Source organism: Orcinus orca, chromosome 15 (genome assembly GCF_937001465.1).
Source record: "Orcinus orca chromosome 15, mOrcOrc1.1, whole genome shotgun sequence".
In the NCBI taxonomy this organism is placed as follows: domain Eukaryota; kingdom Metazoa; phylum Chordata; class Mammalia; order Artiodactyla; family Delphinidae; genus Orcinus; species Orcinus orca.
Window position 1 is genome coordinate 28,263,915 of NC_064573.1, and position 23,019 is coordinate 28,286,933.

At 39.5% G+C, this 23,019-nt stretch overlaps 1 protein-coding gene across 4 annotated transcripts in view; it reads right to left on the minus strand.

The window, feature by feature from the left end:
* SETBP1 (SET binding protein 1) overlaps positions 1-23,019 on the minus strand; it is a 378,322-nt gene that overhangs the window by 22,051 nt on the left and 333,252 nt on the right. The window contains exons 5-6 of one of the 4 annotated variants that reach the window (XM_033421335.2): positions 6,451-6,621; positions 3,610-3,659 (exon numbers count right to left, since the gene is read on the minus strand). The exons of 1 other annotated variant lie outside the window; for it this stretch is intronic. In XM_033421335.2, coding sequence (XP_033277226.1) covers positions 3,610-3,659; positions 6,451-6,621 — 221 coding nt within the window. Of the gene's footprint in view, positions 1-3,609; positions 3,660-6,450; positions 6,622-8,589; positions 8,709-23,019 lie in introns of those variants that run through there. 2 more of the 4 variants (XM_033421334.2, XM_049697763.1) reach the window with 2 other exon arrangements.

Below are 23,019 nucleotides of genomic sequence, written 5' to 3' on the forward strand. Positions count from 1 at the left end.
GGTGGAAAATAGGTAATAGCAATAACAGTAACAACAACAATAGCACAAATTTGCTGAACTCTTCCTATGTGTCAGTCACTCTGCTAAGATTTGTTTTTTTTTTTTTTTTTTTTTTTTTGCGGTACGCGGGCCTCTCACTGTTGTGGCCTCTCCCGTTGCGGAGCACAGGCTCCGGACGCGCAGGCTCAGCGGCCATGGCTCACGGGCCCAGCCGCTCCGCGGCATGTGGGATCTTCCCGGACCGGGGCACAAACCCGTGTCCCCTGCATCGGCAGGCAGACTCTCAACCACTGCGCCACCAGGGAAGCCCTCTGCTAAGATTTTTCACAAGGATTACCTCATTTATTCCTCACCACAATCCTCTACACTGGGTGGCATGCTTTTCTCCATTTCACAGGTGTGAACACTGAGGACTGAACACCCAGCTGCTTTAGTGCAGTATTGAACTTCCAATGCAGGCGATTGGAAGCAAGAACACATGCGTTCAACTAGAGCACTGCACAGCCCACAAGTGGTGTCAAGAAAAATGAGCCAAAACTTAGAAACAAGGCAAATGGAAGGGTGCATGTCCTTGTGGAGTTTTAGTGCCATCTTACAGGGGATTCACTATCCACTACTAATTAAGCCCCAGATTCTGCCAGGTAATATATTAACTTGTAGATTTTTGCCCAGAAAATATGCAAATGATTCCTTTCCAGTAGAAAAGATAAGCCCAGAGGTTATGGTTTTATTGTCCATTAGGACATTAACTGAACAATCTTGCTCGGCATTCTTTCTCCAATGCCTACATTCCTGTAATGCCCTTTCTTCTAGTTCTAATTCTTTTTGGACCAGCTTTATCACCATGTTGGTTTCCTCATTAAAGAATTGAATGAATCCTTGACATGAGTTTTTAGTTTTTTGCAAATTCCACTCTGACAGTGGGGATTCCAAAGGAGTTTGGTGCTGGCTGACATTTCCAAGAAGATGGGCCCAGATTCTGGAGAATTTGGTGCTTCTTGGGGATGTTTACAGCCTTAGCCACGGAACAACTCAGCTTTTCCAGAATGTCCAGTTTAAATCAGAAAAGAGCTTATTTTCTCCTTTTCGGGCAAAAAAATTGGAAGTTTTTCAGAAGGCCTTTGGTGTGATGGGGTCTTCAGGGAAGCATGGAAGTTTGCAACCCTGCTGGATCTCTTCATGGCCCAAAGCCAAAGCGAGAGGGCTCATCAAGAACCTCATGTTCAGTAGAGCTCGCTAGGCAAACAGAGTGATTCTGTGCTGCTTCAACATGGGCCGGTAGGTAGCACTTTTCAGAAAATTTGAATGATTTGTTTTTAAAATAAAGCTTTATTTTCTCTAGATCTTTTTGAACTTTTCCTACTGTATATTTTAAGTGATTAATCTGGACTTAGAGAAATTTATTTTACAACTCGATGACTTCTTTGGTTTGTATACTTATGGCTCTTGGATGTTTCAAATCCTATTAACTTGCACATTTATTTGCTCTATTTTGGTTCTTTTGGAAAGACAAGACTTTTGGCTGAATCGACCCATTATTTTGGTTAGGAACTTCAGATCATGATACCACACAGGACAAAAAATAAATAAATTACTTTACAATTCTGAAATTCCTGTTCACTGCTTTTTGCATTTGTACCTGGATATCATTTCATCTTTTTGGGTCCCTCTCCATAAATGGCGGTTGGTTAACAGAAAAGTCAGGCATCCTAGAATTTGGGAGTTAGAAGCAATTTTCGTGATCATTTTTTGCTCCAGCTACTAGAATGCTGGATTTCATTAGAATTAAGAATTCATTCTTAATTTGTACAGGTAATTTTTCAAGCTTAAAGTCTAGCATCTTGATTACAGGTAACAGCCAGTTCTGATGGGGCTGATAGTTTGGTTTAATAACGAAATGGTTTACCTAATATGTCTTTGCTTTTAGAAGCAAAATGTCTGACTTGTGAAATTTAAACATTTTCACTTGCTCTGATAGTTTTAAACAGGGCAGATGACACAGTTTGAGAGAATAATATATTAGCCTTGGTACGAAACAGATACAAACTATAAGAGCTGTGCTCCCTCTGCTGCCCTTGTCATCTCTAACAGGGCTACACCTTGAGCAGGTGAGATTTGGTGATAGCAACCCTGATACATATCTTTTTTCCTACTTGGATTTAAGATGAGAGACTATCAGTGTGTGTGTGTGTGTGTGTGTGTGTGTGTGTGTGAGAGAGAGAGAGAGAGAGAGAGAGAGAGAGAGAGAGAGAAAGAGAGAAAACAAGAAAGAAATGCCTTCCTGTTTGCTTGCGTTTCCATTACTACTACTCTAGACTTTTCAGTTGCAGAACCAAAGAAATTTTTTTTTTCTTGGTGTTTTATGAAGTTCCTAGAAAATTTGTAATTTACTTAATAATATAGTCTCATCTTAAATATTAATACAAAGTGTGAGTGGGGGGCATGTTTCAGTAGTAAAATCATGCACTCTCTACATATCGTATAACCTCCCTGAGAAGTTAGTTCAACGTGTAGAAGATCAGAAAAATAAGGCTGACTTATTCAGGTACAGATTATCTGGTGTGGTTATTCAGTCATTATTGGGACAGTGCAATGGAAGTTATTTCAAATTATGCATCATTTTGAACAAACTTTATTGAAGCTTTCACTGCATTAGCCCTAATTACTCACAATAATGATGCAGTGCTCCCTTGAACCAGACCTCCTTTGTTGTGCCAGGGGACTGCAGCTGATCAATGGCTATTGAGCAGTTTGATCACGAAGGCTGAACTGCTTAAGCACCAGTGGCAGCCAGTGCCTTCCCTCCCTCCCAGTAGCTCACAGACTGACATGTTCTCAGTCTGGCCACCCTCTCCTTCAGCTCCTCTTCTGTGTCTTCCTCCAAATCAATAACTTCATAATCAGCATGACTCTCAGACTCGGAGAAGCTAAAAAATTGCCTTAAACAAACACAAATATACATACACACACATGCACGAGCTAGAAAAAGACATATTTTTAAGCCTTTGACCCACATTCATTTCTTCCACATTATAATGTTTATAAACTAAGGTGGGAAAGGTTCCTTTTTTTTTCTTTTACCAAAGATTACCTGTTTGAAAAAATACCATTAGGATATAGACTGATCAATTATTTGGCAAGTATTTACTGACAGCTTACCACATGTCTGTCAAAGATTTTTCCATTTGCTTGTTAAGCAGTTCCAATATCAAGCATGTTTTTCTCAGATGTCTCCCATCTTGTTTGGTACAGAATAAACACACAGCTACTGCCTCGTAAGCATTCATTTCACTTAGTGATTATTTATTGAGCATCTACTATGTGTCAGGAACTGTACTAGATACCTTAGTTTCCATTATTTTAAAATAAAAGTAATTTCAAATTAATTGAATTATTTTAGTATTTAAAAAACTCAATAGGGAATTCCTTGGCAGTCCAGTGGTTAGGACTCTGCACTTCCACTGTCGGGGGCACAGGTTCAATCCCTTTTCGGGGAACTAAGATCCTATATGTCGTGCGGCGTGGCCAAAAAAAAAAAAAACTCAATAAATGATTTCTTAAATTAATTTTGCTTTATAAGCCACTTAATTTTACTCTTCTTTCCTTTACCTTCTCTGCACTTGTCTGAGTCTTCAAAACCACTCTGCAGAAATGACGACCTATTGAGAAATAAGTTGATTTCTTTATATGGCCAGAAGTAATTCTAAATTACCTTACTTATAATGAAAGATGGGACTCTAAAGAAAACAACAATTAAGTGAGTTGTCTCATCAGAAATATGTATGACTAATGTACACGCACCCAACTGAATGAAATCAAACCCAGAACCTATTTATTAGCTGCCTTCTGTATGCCTGACTTTGCTTAAAGCCTCACATTATGAGTTTCACTCACTGTTCTCTCAAAGAAGTAGGAGTCCATAATTAGGGAGAAAGAAATCTGCCTTTGCTACTGTTGGGCCTATGATAGAAATGAGATTCCACTGGAAATCAGGCAGTAAATCAAGAAATTTGGGTTCCAATCCAACTGCATGACCTCAGGCAAATCTCTGAATCTCAGAAGCATCAATTTCTTCACGTGTGAAACAGGGTATTGGGCATGAGCCCAGGCTGTTCGACCCTAACTCTCTTAGGTTTGTGGGAAGACGTTTGTCTGTGGGGAGTGGAATCTCAGGAAGGTCTGGCCTTCAGCACCTGGAGTAGATCTTTAGCCTGTTTTCCCACAAAAGTTCTGCTCTGCAGCCTAAGACCCGGAAATGGACCAAATCTGTGAAACTCTCATGAGGGTCTCATTTGAGCATTGCCAAAAATAAACAGCCCATTCCTACATCCTGAAACAGGAGAGCTTTGGCTCAGCTCTGATTACCAGAGAGGCAGGTTTAAAAGTTTAATACCCACCTGTTTCTACGCCCATTTGGCATATTTGTAAATTATTGAACGCAAATAGAGAAGGCAAGCCCGTAGAAGCTTGGGATCCCAAGAATGTGTTCTCTCACACAGCATGGAAAGAGTTCAGGGAAGGAAAATAGGGGATCACCTGTCTTTTGCCTCTGGGAAATATCTGTGCTTGGCAAGCAAAGGCGGAAACATGCAGGCTAACTTTTAAATCCATAAAGGGAGGCTAAGGGAGGCCTCCAGAGCTTAACCGACAGGGTCGAGCAAGCAGTTATCTGGGTGGGTATGCAGACCCTGGCCCAAATCTTTCGCTCCAGACAAGTGATGAATTCCCAGAGTTCCAGCAGTGCCCACTTCTCGGACTCCCTCCACAGATGCCCTCCCATAAAGGTGCTGCAAGTCTCAGAGGCAGCTTCTTCCCTTTTCCTCTGTGACTCTCCTTCTAGGACCTCTCCTTGTTCTCATTGCTGGCATCGTTTACCTGGCATTTCCATAAAAAACTTTTCATTTCACACCTAGCATGTGAAAGATGTTAATATTCTTGATCATATTTGAGAGATGATCCCGTTTCTTCAGAGCAAGATTTCCCAAGTGCCTGGGAAGAATACCACTTCCAAGAGATTTTAAGAGCTATTGTCAAAAAAATGAGTTTTGTGGTCAGGTAAGACCATGAAATTCTGTGTCTCACCCTCCTGGAACCTCACAATGCACATCGGTCAATTAAAAGCTCAGAAAAACCCTGCAGAAAGGAAGCAGATGCAGTGTAGCATTCCTCACACTCACCTAACTATGAAAACATCTATCCCAAAACACCTACCAATATTTTGTGAAACTCAGTTTGGGAAGTGTCATTCCAAATAGTTCTTTCTGTTATTTCAGTTGGGCTCATTTTCTAATTACCAGTGGTCTCCATGAAGGAGGTAGGTATGTAGCTGAGTTCTCTGCTTAAAGCAAACTGCTGAATTAGAAGATAAGTTTAGGTGAATATCAATAACGAGTGTCTTCTTGGGCTTCTAATCATAATAGGCATTTGTAAATACTGCAATATGCTTAACATTTACCAGTGCATCAATTCAACACATTTTATGGAATGTGCCATCACTCTGTATGCCATGAAGATAGCAAGAATCTAAATCATGGATTCTATCTCTGATGTACAAACAATTCTGTCATGAGAGAGAAGAAGTTAAATAGAAGCATTTCTCATGTAGTCTACAAGTGGGTGGTAAATGCATGGCAGAGACACTGGATGCTACAGGCATTCAGAGGAGGTGTGACTCCCTGGGCCTTGAAGATCTGTGGGATGTGAATAGGAACCGAGTGAGGCTGTCCTAAAGAAAGGTGTTAAGCCAAGTACAAGGCCTTCCTTCCTGGCAGTAGGGATGAGCGCGGCAGACTGGGGTTGGTGCGCGGGACTGCTGGGAGGTGATGTGGGGAGTAGCGGAAGGCAGAGCATATGGGATGTCTGAGTAAGGCGCTTGTACTCTATAAACTGCCAGTGAGGAGTCTGGTGACTATTGAGGAATTCATGATATCATGAGCTAGAATGAATCAAGTCCTCAGGGAAACTCTGATTACCATCTCTCAACCATGGTGAGCACAGGAGGTAGTGAAATGCAGTGGTTGAGAGCATGGGTCTTGGATCTGAGTTGGAATTCTGAGTGTCCACAGGTTCCTGGGGCAAGTTTCCTTCCCATTAGCTTCCTCTTCTGGAATGGAGACACATGTACTTATTTCACAGTTATTTTATGAGTTACATGAGATATATAAGGTCCTATATGCAGAGACTAGAAGTTACTAAGCCTTGATAAAGAGTAATTAATACTGTTACTACTACTCACTGACCTTTGCCTCTAGGTTCTGAGATGATCTCCTTCCTTTCTTAGACCTTCTCCCACTTGAAAACTCCAATGCTGAAACAGCTCACATGCTCAGTGTCTGTAGGAGGTTGGCTGAAGAGAGAACTCTTACCTGTACTTAACAGCAGCACATTCCTGGAGGGCCTTCTCCATGCCCACCTTCCCTGGGGTGAACCCAAAGCATGTGAAGTGCTCACCTGCATCTGATGTTGCTGCAGATGCAGCAAGGAGAGATAACACTGGGGCTGGTGGGATTGCAACACTGTCCACTGCAGCTGGCTTCTTCCTGGTCATCATAGTGGACGCTGAGCCCTCATTCTTACTATGTGCTGCTGTTTGGTCCACTTTTAAGTGGGGACTTGGAATCCCTAAAAAAAATAACCCCAAAGCCTGCAGTTACTTTAAAGAAATAGGAAGACAGACAACATAAAATCTGAAAGTGACCTGAAGAAATCATCAAATGATCTGACCTCCTTCTGGTGCAAGAATGACATTTTAGAATGTTTAAAGGAAACAAAACAAAACAAATTAGCAGCATGACTGGTTTTGGTTTTGTGGCTGAGGTTAGTGGTGACAACATTCCAGGTGGCCTGCCTGAAAGTGGGGGTCGGGGCACAGGCCTAATGAAGCAGTGTAAGCCATCATGCATGCTTTACCTTCCATGGATCAAGAAGCCTGTCTTTACAGAGGTTTTGGTGTGCAGAGCATGGAGGGGAGAAGTTGACTCCACCCTAGTGAGGCTTCTCATCTCATCCAGCTAGGAAGACAAGACTGAATGAAAAGGAAAAACTGGGCAACAAGTATGGGCAGGCCTGTGTGTTACTCATTACAAGTGCCTGGGGAGTTCTCAGGAGGCAGGGATTCGTGTGGGAAGAAGTAAGGAAAGCCTTCCCAGAGTTCATGCTAGAGCAGCAAGGTCGAAGGAAAGGCATTCCCAGTGCTGAGAAGAGTGTCTGCTAAGTCATGGGTGAGGAATGAAGATGATTCAGACAAGAGGCCGGCCTTCTGGAGGCAGGAGATGCCCTGTAGGGACTGGTGTGTCACAACAGTGACTGGGCCAAGTAAGAGCTGAACCTGGGGGCCTTTGAGTGTCTGGTCATAATAGTTACAATTTTTTGATGCTGAAAAGCCTGGGTAGACTCTTATGAGGTGCCTCTGAAAGGGCCTGGAAACTTACTACATAACACATTATAAGAACTGTTCTGGAGCCTTGTTTGCTGGGCTCAAATCCCGGCCCTCTTACTTTTCAACTGTGTGATCATGAGCAAGTTACTTAACCTCTCCAAGCTTCAAGCTTCCTTAACTGTGCAGATGGGATGGAACTGCATTACCTCATAGGGGTGGTTGGGGGCATCCATGATCAATCAAAATAAAGGGCCTAGAACAGTGTCTGGCACATAGTTCATGCTATATAATTGTTTCCTATTATGATTATTCCTATTATACTGCTATCACTATTATAACCTGCTCCTCAGACCAAACGGAAACCAGCCAACAAAGGCTCAGTTTTCTTCCCTGACATGACCAAGGATTTCTGGACACCTTCTACATCACTAGCTGCAAAAAAAGTCACTCTCCAACTCATCCAAACATAAGTTCAGAAGCTGCAGGTGTCTGAATCCATGTCAAATGGTCATCTACTCAGAATTTCTTTATTTGTTGGCTACATGCCACTGATAGCAATAACATGAAACAGGCCGTATCACGGTAGTTCCTGACCTTTTTTCCCATCTTAACCAACTTGAGTGACACTGGTCCCTCCTATAGTAACAGCTCACCTCCAGTGAGATCTGCTCACTTTGGCCTAACGGCAGCCCTGTGAAGCATGTAGTGTGGAGGTTACTCTTTTCTTACTTTTATAGATGAGGACAACATATTTCTGAGATGTTAAGAGATAACTGACTAAACTCATACAGCTCTTAATGTCAGAGCTCGAAGTTTTCAAGCAGCCAGACGCTAAACTCAGGGATCATCTTGGTCTACCTTACCATCTTCCAACTTCTGCCCATGACCTGGTCTACCAACAGCATGCTTCACACTGAGGACACAGAGGGCCTATATCACACCTGGAAAAGGCACCTGTAACCACCTAAGGAAGAAATGCTGACACTTTCATTTACTGTCTACTACCTTCCTCCTACTCTCCATCCCGATCTCTGAAACCTCCACTTGACGTGTTGTAAATAAAAATACAATTTTTCTTTTTTGATTTCATATTTCATAGCATTTGACTATGGGAGTGGACAAACATCAAATTCTATGACAGAGAGACCGCAAGGCACAACCATCAAGAAATCAGGAGGTGCAGCAAACACGTACATGATCCCCGGATGATGCCCGCTTGTAAAATATGCAGGTGTGCCAGGAATACGCAAGGTATACACATGTAGTATATGTAAAATGCAAACAGAATCTTCTGCAAGGAGATACATCCAAATAGTTAACCATGGTTATTCTGAGGAAGGAGAGCACAGGGAAGATTAGTGAGGGAGTTTTTACTTTTGCTCCTTAGCCTTCTTTATTGTTAATATTTTTTAAACCACAAACATATATTAAACTCTTTTTCCATTAACAAAATAAACATAGTTTGGAAAGAATCTAGAAGTCTATCACAGTATGGTCATCTGGGTAGACTGACTGATGTGCTAGAATAGTGGGCTGCTAACAAATCTGCAATGGGACAGCAGGCCTGAGTCTGATAAGAATTCCCCACCGTGGTACTCCACGCCACCCTGGTCCTGTTCCTGTCAAATGGATGCAGTCGTCCTTTGCACAGCACACCTCCGGGACTCTAAGCTGCCAGAGTTCTATTGGATAACAGCTCCTTTGGAAAAACTCCCTGATCTGTCTGTCCTCTTTGTACCTGTGGACACAGGTGGGACAGGGAGTTCTTTGCTCATATTATTATATGTGCAGGGAATGAGCCATAAACAGGATTAGCAGGCAGATATTTAACTCTCACTTGGGAACACAGTGATTTCAAGCCATTTTAGTTGTACTCCTTTTCATGCAAATGTTCACAATCCACATCATTCCCTTAAAGCAGATCTGATCACACCTCTATCGGGTGTACCTTGCTACTCAAGTGTTTATGGTATAGAATAAGTTAAAAGTAATAAGATGACACTTAAAACACTCTATAATTCAGATTGTCACTCTTTAGCTATCTTGAAAACCCTAGATAATTTAGGATTTTTTAGATTATAGTACTTTTTGCCAGTTGCTGTCCAATGAATTTGAAAACAAATTGAAAAAAAAAATCCTGATGTTTGCTCAGACATTTTTCAGTTTTGAAAGGATTAGGGAAACAATCCCAGAAGTAGTATATGTGGGCAAGAATATTAGATAACTGTTAAACAAAGGCTAATATAACAGTACTTGTAATGCATAAACTCTGTCTGAGAGCAGAGGTCTCAGGAGACTGGAATGGGTGACTTCTTGGGAGAGAGCATTGGGCAGGCTGGCCACTGGAAGTCTTTGTTTCTCTTCATTCCAGGTGGCAGCTGATACTCCATGCTGAGGTACCCAAAGGACCAGAGGAACATGAAACAGTTCAGAAACAAGTTCTCACAAATGCTCGGCGGTGGTAGAGTGGTGGGATATTTGGCAAGTTCCTTCCCAGAATGGGCCTGGCTGCTCTCTCCACGGGAGGAAGATTTTTGAGGCTGGAGATCAATCATAAAGAAGCCCAGATTCAGCACTGTACTGACTGGACCACTGAGATGTGGCACTGCTCTTTACACTGCGGCATGAGGAAAAGCAAGGATGGCTTTAATCTGGGAAAGGATCACTATGTCAAATTCGGACAGCAGTCTGCATGGAGAGCACACTTGGTAGATGTGTTCAGAGGATCACCAAACCCCAACACAGGACAAATTGTATTGAGGCTTGCATATCTGGAGGCCAGTACATTTTTAAAGGAGGAAATAACAATGCTAATAACTTTGTGGATCCAACATCTGTTTATAATTAAGACAGAGAAGCCAAAAGGAAATAAAAAAAGTTAAACTTATATGAAAACATTCTACTATAACCTGTAGACTTCTATTGATAAATTTTTAAAAAACTCTTTGAAACTGTGCAGTAGCCTATCGAGGGACAGTCACTCATTTTCAAAGGTAATTTCTCATAGACCACTTATCCTCTTGAACCTCTACCTGCCCACCGTGTTTGCATTAGGGACTTGATTTATGGATTCCAACTCCTTTGACGCAGAAGCTGACTTCCTGTTGCCTTGGTTACTTGGAGCTCAGTTCAAGGTTAAAGTACTCCCAAATCAGAATCAGTGGCAGGTGCTGCATCTAGCAGCCAGGTTATTGACTGCCCCAGAATGTGGAAAGGTCAGAGACCGAAGCACTGTTTACTGCCTTAAGGGTGAGTCAATATTGAGTCAATAGTTTCAATATTTTGATTCTGTTTCTTCCGAAGTAGTAGTTTTTGTTCAATTACCTCTTCCCCAGGTTGCTCAAGGTTACAGGGGTCATGGAAGAAAAGCAGGGTCTACGGTGGCTGACTTTCCCAGGATCTCTTTAATGAGCTCTGTGACCTTGTATAATAAAAACCAGCCTCACCATAGAGTAATTTGTATGTTGCTCTAGGTTTGTAAAGTTAGTTATCTACTTATCTCATTTTCTCTATGGGGAAACAAACAAACAAACATTTGTGGGACAGTTATTATTTACTCCTTTTTTCTAGATGAGAAAATGGAGGTTCAAGGAGGTCAGACAACTCATCTAAAATCACACAGCTGATAAGAAGTGGTAAGAAATAGATCCTAACTCCTGACTGAGTCCTCATCTCATAGTTTCTTTAAAATAAAGGGGCTGATAAAATCATCATCCAGGGATCATACGTAATTCATTTTGTAACATTTACTACAGAAAGCAGTATATCTGGAAAATACTATGCAATTAATATAGGTTTAATTAACATTTTAATTCTAAGATTGCAAATGCAGATGTTTCTTGGAGACAAAACTTAGGATGGCATAGTGACAGAGGCCGACACCAGTGGGGTGGTTAGTTCCTTCCGTCACCTTCCTGGCCCTTTCACTGTAGAATTCAGTGCTTGGCATGGACTGAGAGGCATGTTTTGTTGAGCACTCGGTGGCTTTTAACCTTGCAAAGAGCAATGACATGCATTATGCTATTTGCCCCTTGCAGTATCCCTGTGGATGACAAGAGGCAGATGGTGAAACTCCAAATTCACAAATAAGAAAACCAAGGCACAGAGGACCAGGTGATGTGCTCAAGCTCACATATCACAAGTGTGAAGAAAGCGGTGCTGAAATCCATGCCTCTTGACTCAATTCAATATTCTTTTCTGTCCCATGACACACTGACTTTTGGGCAAACCAGTAGATAATATATTTTTCACAAGAGGAAACTCACACTGAAAACTTGATTATAATTCCTTTTCTCATATATTGGTTGTCTGCTCGAATGCTCCCATTGCTATTTTTTCTTGTTTGCAAATGAACTTCACCCATGGAAATAAGGGGATATACGTTACAGAATAAAGTGAATCAAGAAATAGATACGCTTATCAGAGGGCAGACAGCAGAAGCAAGAACTACAATCCCGCAGCCTGTGGAATGAAAACCACATTCACAGAAAGATAGATAAAATGAAAGGCAGAGGACTATGTATCAGATGAAGGAACAAGATAAAACCCCAGAAAAACAACTAAATGAAGTGGAGATAGGCAACCTTCCAGAAAAAGAATTGAGAATAATGATAGTGAAGATGATCCAGGACCTTGGAAAAAGAACGGAGGCAAAGATCGAGAAGATGCAAGAAATGTTTAATAAAGACCTAGAAGAATTAAAGAACAAACACCTGGAAGAATTAAAGAAAAAACAGAGATGAACAATAAAATAACTGAAATGAAAAATAGACTAGAGGGAAGGAACAGCAGAATAACTGAGGCAGAAGAACAGATAAGTGAGCTGGAAGACAGAATGGTGGAATTCACAGCTGTGGAACAGAATAAAGAAAAAGGAATGAAAAGAAATGAAGACAGCCTAAGAGACCTCTGGGACAACATTAAAGGCAACAACATTCACATTATAGGAGTCCCAGAAGAAGAGAGAGAGAAAGTACCCAAGAAAATATTTGAAGAGATTGTAGTTGAAAACTTCCCTAACATGGGAAAGGAAATAGCCACCCAAGTCCAGGAAGCACAGAGAGTCCCAGGCAGGATAAACCCAAGGAGAAACATGCCAAGAAACATAGTAATCAAACTGACAAAAATTAAAGACAAAGAAAAATTATTAAAAACAACAAGGGAAAAATGGCAAATAACATACATGGGAACTCCCATAGGGTGAAAAGCTGATTTCTCAGCAGAAACTCTACAAGCCAGAAGGGAGGGGCATGATATATTTAAAGTGATGAAAGGGAAGAACCTACAACCAGGATTACTCTATCTGGCAAGGATCTCATTCAGATTTGATGGAGAAATCAAAAGCTTTATAGACAAGCAAAAGCTAAGATAATTAAGCACCACCAAACCAGCACTACAACAAATGTAAAGGAACTTCTCTAAGTGGGAAACACAAGAAAAGAAAATGACCTACAAAAACAGACCCAAAACAATTAAGAAAATGGTAATAGGAACATACACATCGATAATTACCTTAAATGTGAATGGATTAAATGCTCCAACCAAAAAACACAGGCTAGTTGAATGGATACTAAAACAAGACCCATATATATGCTGTCTACAAGAGACCCACTTCAGACCTAGGGACACATACAGAGTGAAAGTGAGGGGATGGAGAAAGATATTCCATGCAAATGGAAATCAAAAGAAAGCTGGAGTAGCAATACTCATTTCAGATAAAATAGACTTTAAAGTAAAGAATGTTACAAGGGACAATGAAGGACAATACATAATGATCAAAGGATCAATCCAAGAAAAACATATAACAATTTTAAATATATATGCACCCAACAGAGGAGCACCTCAATACATAAGGCGAGTGCTAACAGCTACAAAAGAGAAAATCGACAGTAACACAATAATAGTGGGGGACTTTAACACCTCACTTACACCAACAGACAGATCATCCAGACAGAAAATAAATAAGGAAACACAAGCTTTAAATGACACAACAGACCAGATAGATTTAATTGATATTTATAGGACACTCCATATGAAAACAGCAGATTACACTTTCTTTTCAAGTGCATACGGAATATTCTCCAGTGTAGCTCACATCTTGGGTCACAAATCAAGCCTCAGTACATCTAAGAAAATTGAAATAATATCAAGCATCTTTTCTGACCACACTGCTATGAGATTAGAAATAAATTACAGGGAAAAAAATGTAAAAAACACAAACACATGGAGGCTAAACAATATGCTACTAAATAACCAAGTAGTCACTGAAGAAGTCAAACAGGAAATCAAAAAATACCTAGAAACAAATGACAATGAAAACACGATGATCCAAAACCTATGGGATGCAGCAAAAGCAGTTCTAAGAGGAAAGTATATAGCAATACAATCCTACCTCAAGAAATGAGAAAACTCTCATATAAACAACCTAACTTTACACTTAAAGTAATGAGAGAAAGAACAAACAAAGCCCAAAATTAGAAGGAAAGAAATCATAAAGATCAGAGCAGAAATAAATGAAATAGAAACAAGAAAACAATAGCAAAGATCAATAAAATTAAAAGCTGGTTCTTTGAGAAGATAAACAAAATTGATAAACCTTTAGCCAGACTCATCAAGAAAAACAGGGAGAGGACTCAAATCAACAAAATTGGAAATGAAAAAGAAGAAGTTACAACGGACACCGCAGAAATACAAAGCATCCTAAGAGACTACTACAAGCAACTCTATGCCAATAAAATGAACAACCTGGAAGAAATGGGCAAATTCTTAGAAAGGTATAACTTTCCAAGACTGAATGATGAAGAAATAGAAAACATGAACAGACAAATCACAAGTAATGAAGTTGAAACTCTGATTAAATATTTTCCAACAAACAAAAGTCTGGGACCAGATGGCTGCACAGGTGAATTCTATCAAATATTTAGAGAAGAGCTGACACCCATCCTTCTCAAACTCTTCCAAAAAATTGCAGAGGAAGGTACACTCCCAAACTCATTCTATGAGGCCACCACTACCCTGATACCAAAACCAGACAAAGATATTACAAAAAGAGAAAATTACAGACCAATATTACTGATGAATATACATGCAAAAATCCTCTACAAAATACTAGCAAACAGAATCCAGCATCACATTAAAAGGATCATACACCATGATCAAGTGGGATTTATCCCAGGGATGCAAGGATTCTTCATTATATGCAAATCCATCAATGTGATGCACCATATTAACAAATTGAAGAATAAAAACCATACGATCATTGCAATAGATGCAGAAAAAGCTTTTGACAAAATTCAACACCCATTTATGATAAAAACTCTCCAGAAAGTGGGCATAGAGGGAATCTACCTTAACATAATAAAGGCCATATACGACAAACCCACAGCAAACATCATTCTTAATGGTAAAAAACTGAAAGCATTTTATCTAAGATCAGGAACAAGACAAGGATGTCTACTCTCACCACTCTTATTCAACATAGTCTTGGAAGTCCTAGCCACGGCATTCAGAGAAGAAAAAGAAATAAAAGGAATATGAATTGGAAAAGAAGAAGTAAAACTGTCATCATTTGCAGATGACATGATACTATACATAGAGAATCCTAAAGATGCCACCAGAAAACTATTAGAGCTAATCAATGAATTTGGTAAAGTTTCAGGACACAGAATTAATGCACAGAAATCTCTTGCATTTCTATACACTAACAATGAATGATCAGAAAGAGAAATTAAGGAAAAAATCCCATTCACCATTGCAACGAAAAGAATAAAATACCTAGGAATAAACCTACATAAGGAGGTAAAAGACCTGTACTCAGAAAACTATAAGACACTGATGAAAGAAATCAAAGATGACAAAAACAGATGTATAGATATACGATGTTCTTGGATGAGAAGAATCAATATTGTGAAAATGACTATAGGACCCAAAGCAATCAACAGATTCAATGCTATCCCTATCAAATTACCAATGGCATTTTTTACAGAACTAGAACAAAAAATCTTAAAATCTGTATGGATACACGAAAGACACCGAATAGCCAAAACAATCTTGATGGGAAAAAAATGAAGCTGGAGGAATCAGACTCCCTGACTTCAGACTATACTACAAAGCTACAGTAATCAAGACAATATTGTACTGGCACAAAAACAGAAATATAGATCAATGAAATGGGATAGAAAGCCCAGAGATAAACCCACGCACCTATGGTCAACTAATCTATGACAAAGCAGGCAAGGATATACAATGGAGCAAAGACAGTCTCTTCAATAAGTGGTGCTGGGAAAACTGGACAGCTACATATGAAAGAATTAAATTAGAACGCTCCCTAACACCATACACAAAAATAAACTCAAAATGGATTAAAGACCTAAATGCAAGCCTGGACACTATAAAACTCTCAGAGGAAAACATAGGGAGAATACTCTTTGACATAAATCACAGCAAGATCTTTTTTGACCCACCTCCTAGAGTAATGGAAATAAAAACAGAAATAAACAAATGGGACCTAGTGAAACTTAAAAGCTTTTACACAGCAAAGGAAACTATAAACAAGATGAAAAAACAACCCTCAGAATGCGAGAACATATTTACAAAACAAATAAATGGATAAAGGATTAACCTCCAAAATATATAAACAACTCGTGTAGCTCAATATCAAAAAAACAAACAACCCAATCAAAAAATGGTCATAAGACCTAAGTGGACATTTCTCCAGAGAAGACATACAGATGGCCAAGAGGCACATGAAAAGCTACTCAACACCACTAATTATTAGAGAAATGCAAATCAAAACTACAATGAGGTATCACCTCACACCGGTTAGAATGGGCATCATCAGAAAATCTACAAACAACAAATGCTGGAGAGGGTGTGGAGAAAAGGGAACCCTCTTGCACTTTAGGTGCAGATGTAAATTGGTACAGCCACTATGGAGAATAGTATGGAGGTTTCTTAAAAAACTAAAAACAGAATTACCATATGACCCAGCAATCCCACTACTGGGCATATACCCAGAGAAAACCATAATTCAAAAAGACACATGCACCCCAATGTTCATTGCAGCACTATTTACAATAGCCAGGTCATGGAAGCAACCTAAGTGTCCATCAACAGATGAATGGATAAAGATGTGGTACATATATACAATGGAATAGTACTCAGCCATAAAAAGGAATGAAATTATGTCATTTGTAGAGACATGGATGGTCCTAGGGACTGTCATACAGAGTGAAGTAAGTCAGAAAGAGAAAAACAAATATCGTTTATTAACGCATATATGTGGAATCTAGAAAAATGGTACAGATCAACCGGCTTGCAAGGCTGTAATAGAGACACAGATGTAGAGAACAAATGTATGGACACCAAGGGGGGAAACGGGAGTGGGGGTGCTGGTGGGATGAAGTGGGAGATTGGGATTGACATATATATATAGTAATACGTATAAAATAGATAGCTAATAAGAACGTTTTGTATAAAAAAAAATAAAATAAAATTAAGAAAAAGGAAATAGATAACCTTGGGATTTGGAAAACAATATTTTTCTGTGCCAAAGTCAATAAAAGTGTTATTTTTTGTTGCATCACTTTATTCATTAATTGAACAAATATTTATTGAACATCTACCATACCAGGGACGTGACACTGGTCTAAGCAGTGAAGTCCCTAAGTTTTCTAAGAAGTGCATTCTAATAATCTCTGCATAGCATAAAGATAGTTGTTACTTTTTATAAGGATACTGAAAGATCCTAAAGTGCCTTTTTAGTCATCAAAAAACAGAGGCTTTGCTACCGATACAGAATCTTTGGGTGAATTTGTAAAAGTCATCCCACCTAGGTGGAGATTCCCAAGGACCCAGCTCTTAGCAAAGGGAGGGCACCATTGTAAAAGTTAGATTAAGTTATGGCTTCCTGTGTGCACATGCACCGCCACTGCTCATGGTTTGGAGAGAGGAGCATGCACTGGATTTCAGTGCATTTCTCCCCTCGAGCCAGGTTCCTACAGAAAGTGAACTACTTGCTCAATTGCAGATGGTGGTCTTATCAACATGTGTTTTGTGTCAAATGAGTTTTACTTCATTTTGGGACCTTGAGAGATGAAATTCAGGCAAGGTCACTTGTAAGTAGAATGCTATTCAGTTAGCCTGGAGTCAATCATTTTAAAATCAACAGGTATTTGAGTGCTGCACAGCACAACTCAGAAAATGTGATCTCTGTCTTTGTAGAGAAGGTTTAGAAGTGGAGAGTGGGATAAGACAAAAACACTTACAAAACTGATAAACCAAATGAGACAGGAAGCCAAATGAGTCCTCCACAAATTAGGAGGAAAATGAGATCTCAGTGGGATCTGAGGTGGTTTTGTGCTCATGCATATATTAATTCAACATTCATTAAGAGCCTGTAAGTACCAGGTACCATTAAGTACAGGGATCATGAACCTTCTCTGAAAGGGGCTAGCCTGTCCACTCAGGAAGACAGTTACAGGTACAAAAACCCCAGTCTTGAACGATGAGTAGAATTCAATAACTAGAAGTAGAGGGAGAGCCTGCCAGGGCTGGGAAAAGACAAGAGCAAAAGCAGAAATAACAAGCCTTCTTTGTGCAACTGAGACAAGAGTGCTTGGGCTGAGTTGTAAAAAACAAACACTGAAAGATATGTTTGGAAAGGCAATTGGGAAAAATTAAACCCACATCTTCTCAGGTAGATTTAGTTTCTCCCTTCCACAAACATGTCTTATCATCTTGGACAGACTTCTGCAATAGGACTTATCTCCTATTGTGTAATTATTTGTTCATTTCTCTGACAATTTCTGTAGGCAACTGCAAAATTCTAGAAGTCAGGAACCACGTCTAACTTTCTTTTGATTTCCCAGCACTTAGCTTGATAGATATTACATACTCAAAAGTGTTGGATGGATGAATGGACAAATGGAATACACATTTATTCTTCTAGGCCCAAACCTTCTGGGGAAGCCACCCATGCACACTTGGTCCTCTAATCTAAAACTCCTTTTTCAGTACAGTATAGAGTACAGGTGAAGAACACATTCTCTGGAGTAAGACTACCTGCATTACTAGCTGTGTGATTTGGGGCAATTCATGTCAGCTCTCTATGCTCAGTTTCCTCATCTGTTAAACGAGGTTACTGAGGATTAAAGGAGTTTATATATTGTGGTAGACAGAAAATAATGTCCCCCTTTCTAATTCCTAGAACCTGTGAATGTGTTATGTATCATAGCAAGAGAGAATTAAGGATGCAGACAGAATTAATATTGTCAATCAGCTGACCTTAACATCTAGAAAGTATCCTTGATTACGAGATGGTCAAAATGTAATCAAAAGTGTCCACTGAAGTGAAAGTAGGAGGTAGAAAAGAAGAGTCAGAGAAAGAGATGTGGTGATGGAAGTAGGGTAAGAGAGCGGCTAGGCTGCTGGCTTTGAAGATGGAGGAGGAGGGACATGAGTTAAGGAATGCAAATGGCTTCAAGAAGCTGGAAAAGACAAGGAAATAGATTCTTTCCTATAGTTTTCAGAAAGGAAGTTGATACTTTGATTTTAGCTCAGTGAGACTCATTTTGGACTTCTGACCTCCAATACTGTAATATAATAAATTTGTGTTGGTGAAGCTATTAAGTTTGTAGAAATTTGTTATAGCAGTAATAGAAAAACTAACATACAAAAACACTTATTATGGTGCCTAGAGAGTAAGAAGTCAATTGTTTTAACTATTATTACTTAGCACTACAGTGTCTTTGTACTAATTGTTTCATTTTAAAATTATTTCATATGTTGAAGTCGTGTATGTCTCCTACAAGATTTAAATTCTTTAGGATGTAGAGATTTTATAATATTTTCTTATATCTTCCTAGCATAATGCGGACACAAAGAAACTATACAATGAATACTTATAGTCAATAAATTGTACCAGAGACAAATAATTTGTTAATATGAAAGTTAAGAGACTAGAGTTCTGAGAGTTGAGTTATTTCAGGCTCTGCTCCACACTGACTGGATGAACTTGAACAGCACTTGGAATCTCACTGTGCTTCAGTTTCCTCTTGGTCAGAATCTATTCTAGCTTTACTATTCTAAGTTGTCTAGATTCAGAGAAACTGCTGAACAATCTGATTAGTTCTTGCTTCTCTTAATTTAGAAGTGAAGAAATGGGCTGAGGAGAAAACATTTTGTCTACTGGAACTTCAAAGAGATTTTTTATTAAAGAATCCCTTATACAGTAAATTCTAATGATGTAGAAGTCAGTCTCTCCTAATCCTACAGTGAAAAAGTCACACCAGATGAAAGGTATTTTCTAGATGTGCCCAGTGATATCACCCAGAATGGAAATAAAGCGAACATCAAAATTGCAAAGAGGAGACATCTCAGGTTAGAGGTTTTTAATCTTTCTGCATCTTAGACATGAGAACCTTTTCTTAGGAAAAAAGCGTACACATGTACACACAGACATACAGACACACACACACACACACAACACGTTTTGTACACAGCTTAAGGTTCAAAGATACTTTTAAGCTCAGGTTAGTACCCTGGCCTGCCTAAGTCAATTCCTGCACACACACACACACAGACACACACACACACACACACACACACACCCCAGAAGGATTAAGAGCAGATAGATAGAACCAAACAGAATGCTGATGTAACTGCTCCCATGCTTAAAAAACAGAGATAATAGAGTGGTACCTGTTTCACTGAAAAATACAACAAAGGGATTTTCAAAAGATACTAACAAGGGAAGAAAGGATGCATACATGTAATTAAAACCAATTTAGTAGCACACTGCATCAAGTATGCTCTTGTGACATCCTTGGTGATCAGGTAGGTTAGGAATTTGCAACTGATGCACATAAAGCATGTTATAGGTTTCAATAGATGAGCACAAAGGAGCTTCAGCAAAGTAAAATCAAGGCAGTTTAGAGTTGGAAGGGAAGTAGTCCAGTCCTTCCTGGGCAATTGAGCCCCAGAAACGGATGTATCTTGCTTTGCCCAGTGTCACACAAAGAGGGTGACAGGGGTATGACTCTGACCCCAGCCTTATTCTTGGACTGTCTCAGGCCAGCATGTTGGCTTTCTGCTAAAAGGATTACATTCTGAGACTTCACAGAAGCAGCCTTCTTGCATGCTGGTTATTCTATACTCACAGGGCAGCTTTAAAACAGACCAAGCCAAAAATGGCAGTTGTGATCCAAGCTATAAGACCACTGGCTCTGGAGGATTCTTCCCTAGACTCTCCCTAATGTGAAGGGCTCAGTAGCTGTTAATATAAGCATCTTTTGTAGTATCTTCCTTTTTACCTTTAGAACACAGACTTGCAGTGCACATCTGCATGGTAATACAGATCTTGGTGCTAACTGGGTCACCTTATTTGCATTTTGATTACTGCTTATTTAGAAGCCACATTGAGAAAAGAGCTTGATATCAGGAGCTTAAATGCATGTGTGTCTATAAATATATGTGTAAATAGATAAATGCATAGTTACTGGTTTGTGAAAGATCAGTCCAATATGTACTCATCTCTTAAGAACATATCTGTAGGAGTCTGGCCATGTATGGATATTAGGTTTATAAATGTGGTTACGGAATCTAATTATTCTCAGTGTAAGATCGCCCACTGTATGGACACACTGTATCAGTTAGAGAAGCCAATTCAGCATACAGCGCCTTTGTTAAGTAGTCATTGCTTTATATGTGGGAAAGTTGCATTGTTTTAAGGGCTTCATTGAATATGGCTTTCTTCAAACCACCTACTTTGTTCCACTATTTGAAATCATCCTGTAAAATGCAAACACGTTGTGACTGTGTGTAGCCATACACATACAGACACAGAATGTGTGCTAGAAAAGCTCTCTTTTTTGCAACAGAAGAGAAAAAAAATCACAGAAACTCAGACCCATCTTTAGATAGATCTCCTAATCTTTATCTCTACTAGTTCAGTCAGACGAGCTAATACCATGATGATGGCTTTGAAATCTCTTAGGAATTGGATGAGGAGAAGTGATAGTGATGAACTCCCAGCTAATAAACACAGAGTGCTTATTTCGGCAGAATGATCAATTTCTAGATGTCCTGAGGCTTGTCTGATACAGTTGATTTACTCATCCTTGCTTACCTCACTAATAAAGCCAAAGTCCACCATCAGATTACAGAGGTGCCTAGAATTTCTTAAAGGGGCAGAAGAAAGGTAAAGTAACAGTCATCATATCCCTCTGAGCATCCTTCCCCATCCACAGTCCTTGAAACCCTGGCTGCCTTCCTCACTGGTACTCTCCACTCAGTAGACTTTGAGCTAGTACAGTAATACAATTAATTTGTTATATTGTTAGTGGAAATTTAATGCAATGATCTAAAAGAACTCTTACATATTATGATAAACTTTAGTGCCTCTGGGCGGCTCCCCTTGCATTGGGCTCATTTCACATCTCATCCATTATGTAAATGAGATTTGGAAATAGTTGAGTTTCACTAATGTATCTCAACTCTAATGGATTGGAGTCAGTCCTTTCGAAACTAATGAGGTTAAATGCATCTCAACATTTCTTTCTACTTGGTTGATTATGCAAGCCTCTATTCAAGAAATAGGATGCAGTGCATTTTTTTTCAACCATCCTCTAAGGAAATGTCACTGTTGCCAGACCCCAAAGTAGCCCCAAATAAGTTATGTTTGAATAATGCCTGTGTTGGTTCTAACATTGCATGGTGCATAAATAGAGATAATGGACAATATGCCATTATATGATTTAAGATAAAAGGAGAGTATTTTAAAAGTTAGTTCACCTGAGGAAGACTTGCAGTCATCCAGAGAAGAGTGAGGGGAAGTTTCCAAAAGTGGACAATGGGAATGAAGAGCCCTTGGTGGAGCTTGAGATCAGAGAGGGAAATAGCCACTGGCAGAGTCTGGAACTGGGAAGAGACTATTGAATTTGATTCAGAGTCACAAGATGTCAATCCAGTTACTCAGGGCCTAGTCTTAAGATAAAGATATACAAGAAGGACCTCTACGTTCTAGATTTCATTTCAAAGGCCAAGAAGTGGGAGTTCTAAAGTTTGGAGGCACAATGCTTTTTTCAAAAAAAAAAAAAAAAAAAAGAAGGAATAAGCATTTCAGGAGAAGCAGTTTCAAATTATCCAGGGTCATGGAATCACGGAGGTGAGGATGAGATGCTAAATATCGAAAACATCCATAAAATTATTTTGTCTTTATTTAAAAAGGAGGGATGGGTTAAGTGGAAAGACATTTAATCTGCATGATCGCCCTCTCAGGTAGATGGTTTATTAAATACTTTTTAAAATAAGAAAACTGAAGCTTTGAGAGGTTAGATAACTTGAACAAGGTCAAATACCTAGTTAAGTGACAGAGCTGGGAATTAAACCAAGGGTCTTCTGGCTCCAAAGTTACAGCTCATCTACCACCTCAAAACTCCTTTCCTTGTAGGTAGTGTATTTCTTAATTACTGGCTAATACATTTGGATTCTGATTCTCTTATACAGAATGTTTCTGTCCCCACATCCTAGCACAATGGCTGGCACAGAGAATGTGCCCAGAATAAGCCAGTCAGGAATGAGAAGAGGAAACGCTGGATATTTACAAAAGGTGATTAGGATGGAGGCCACCAGATGCTTGACTG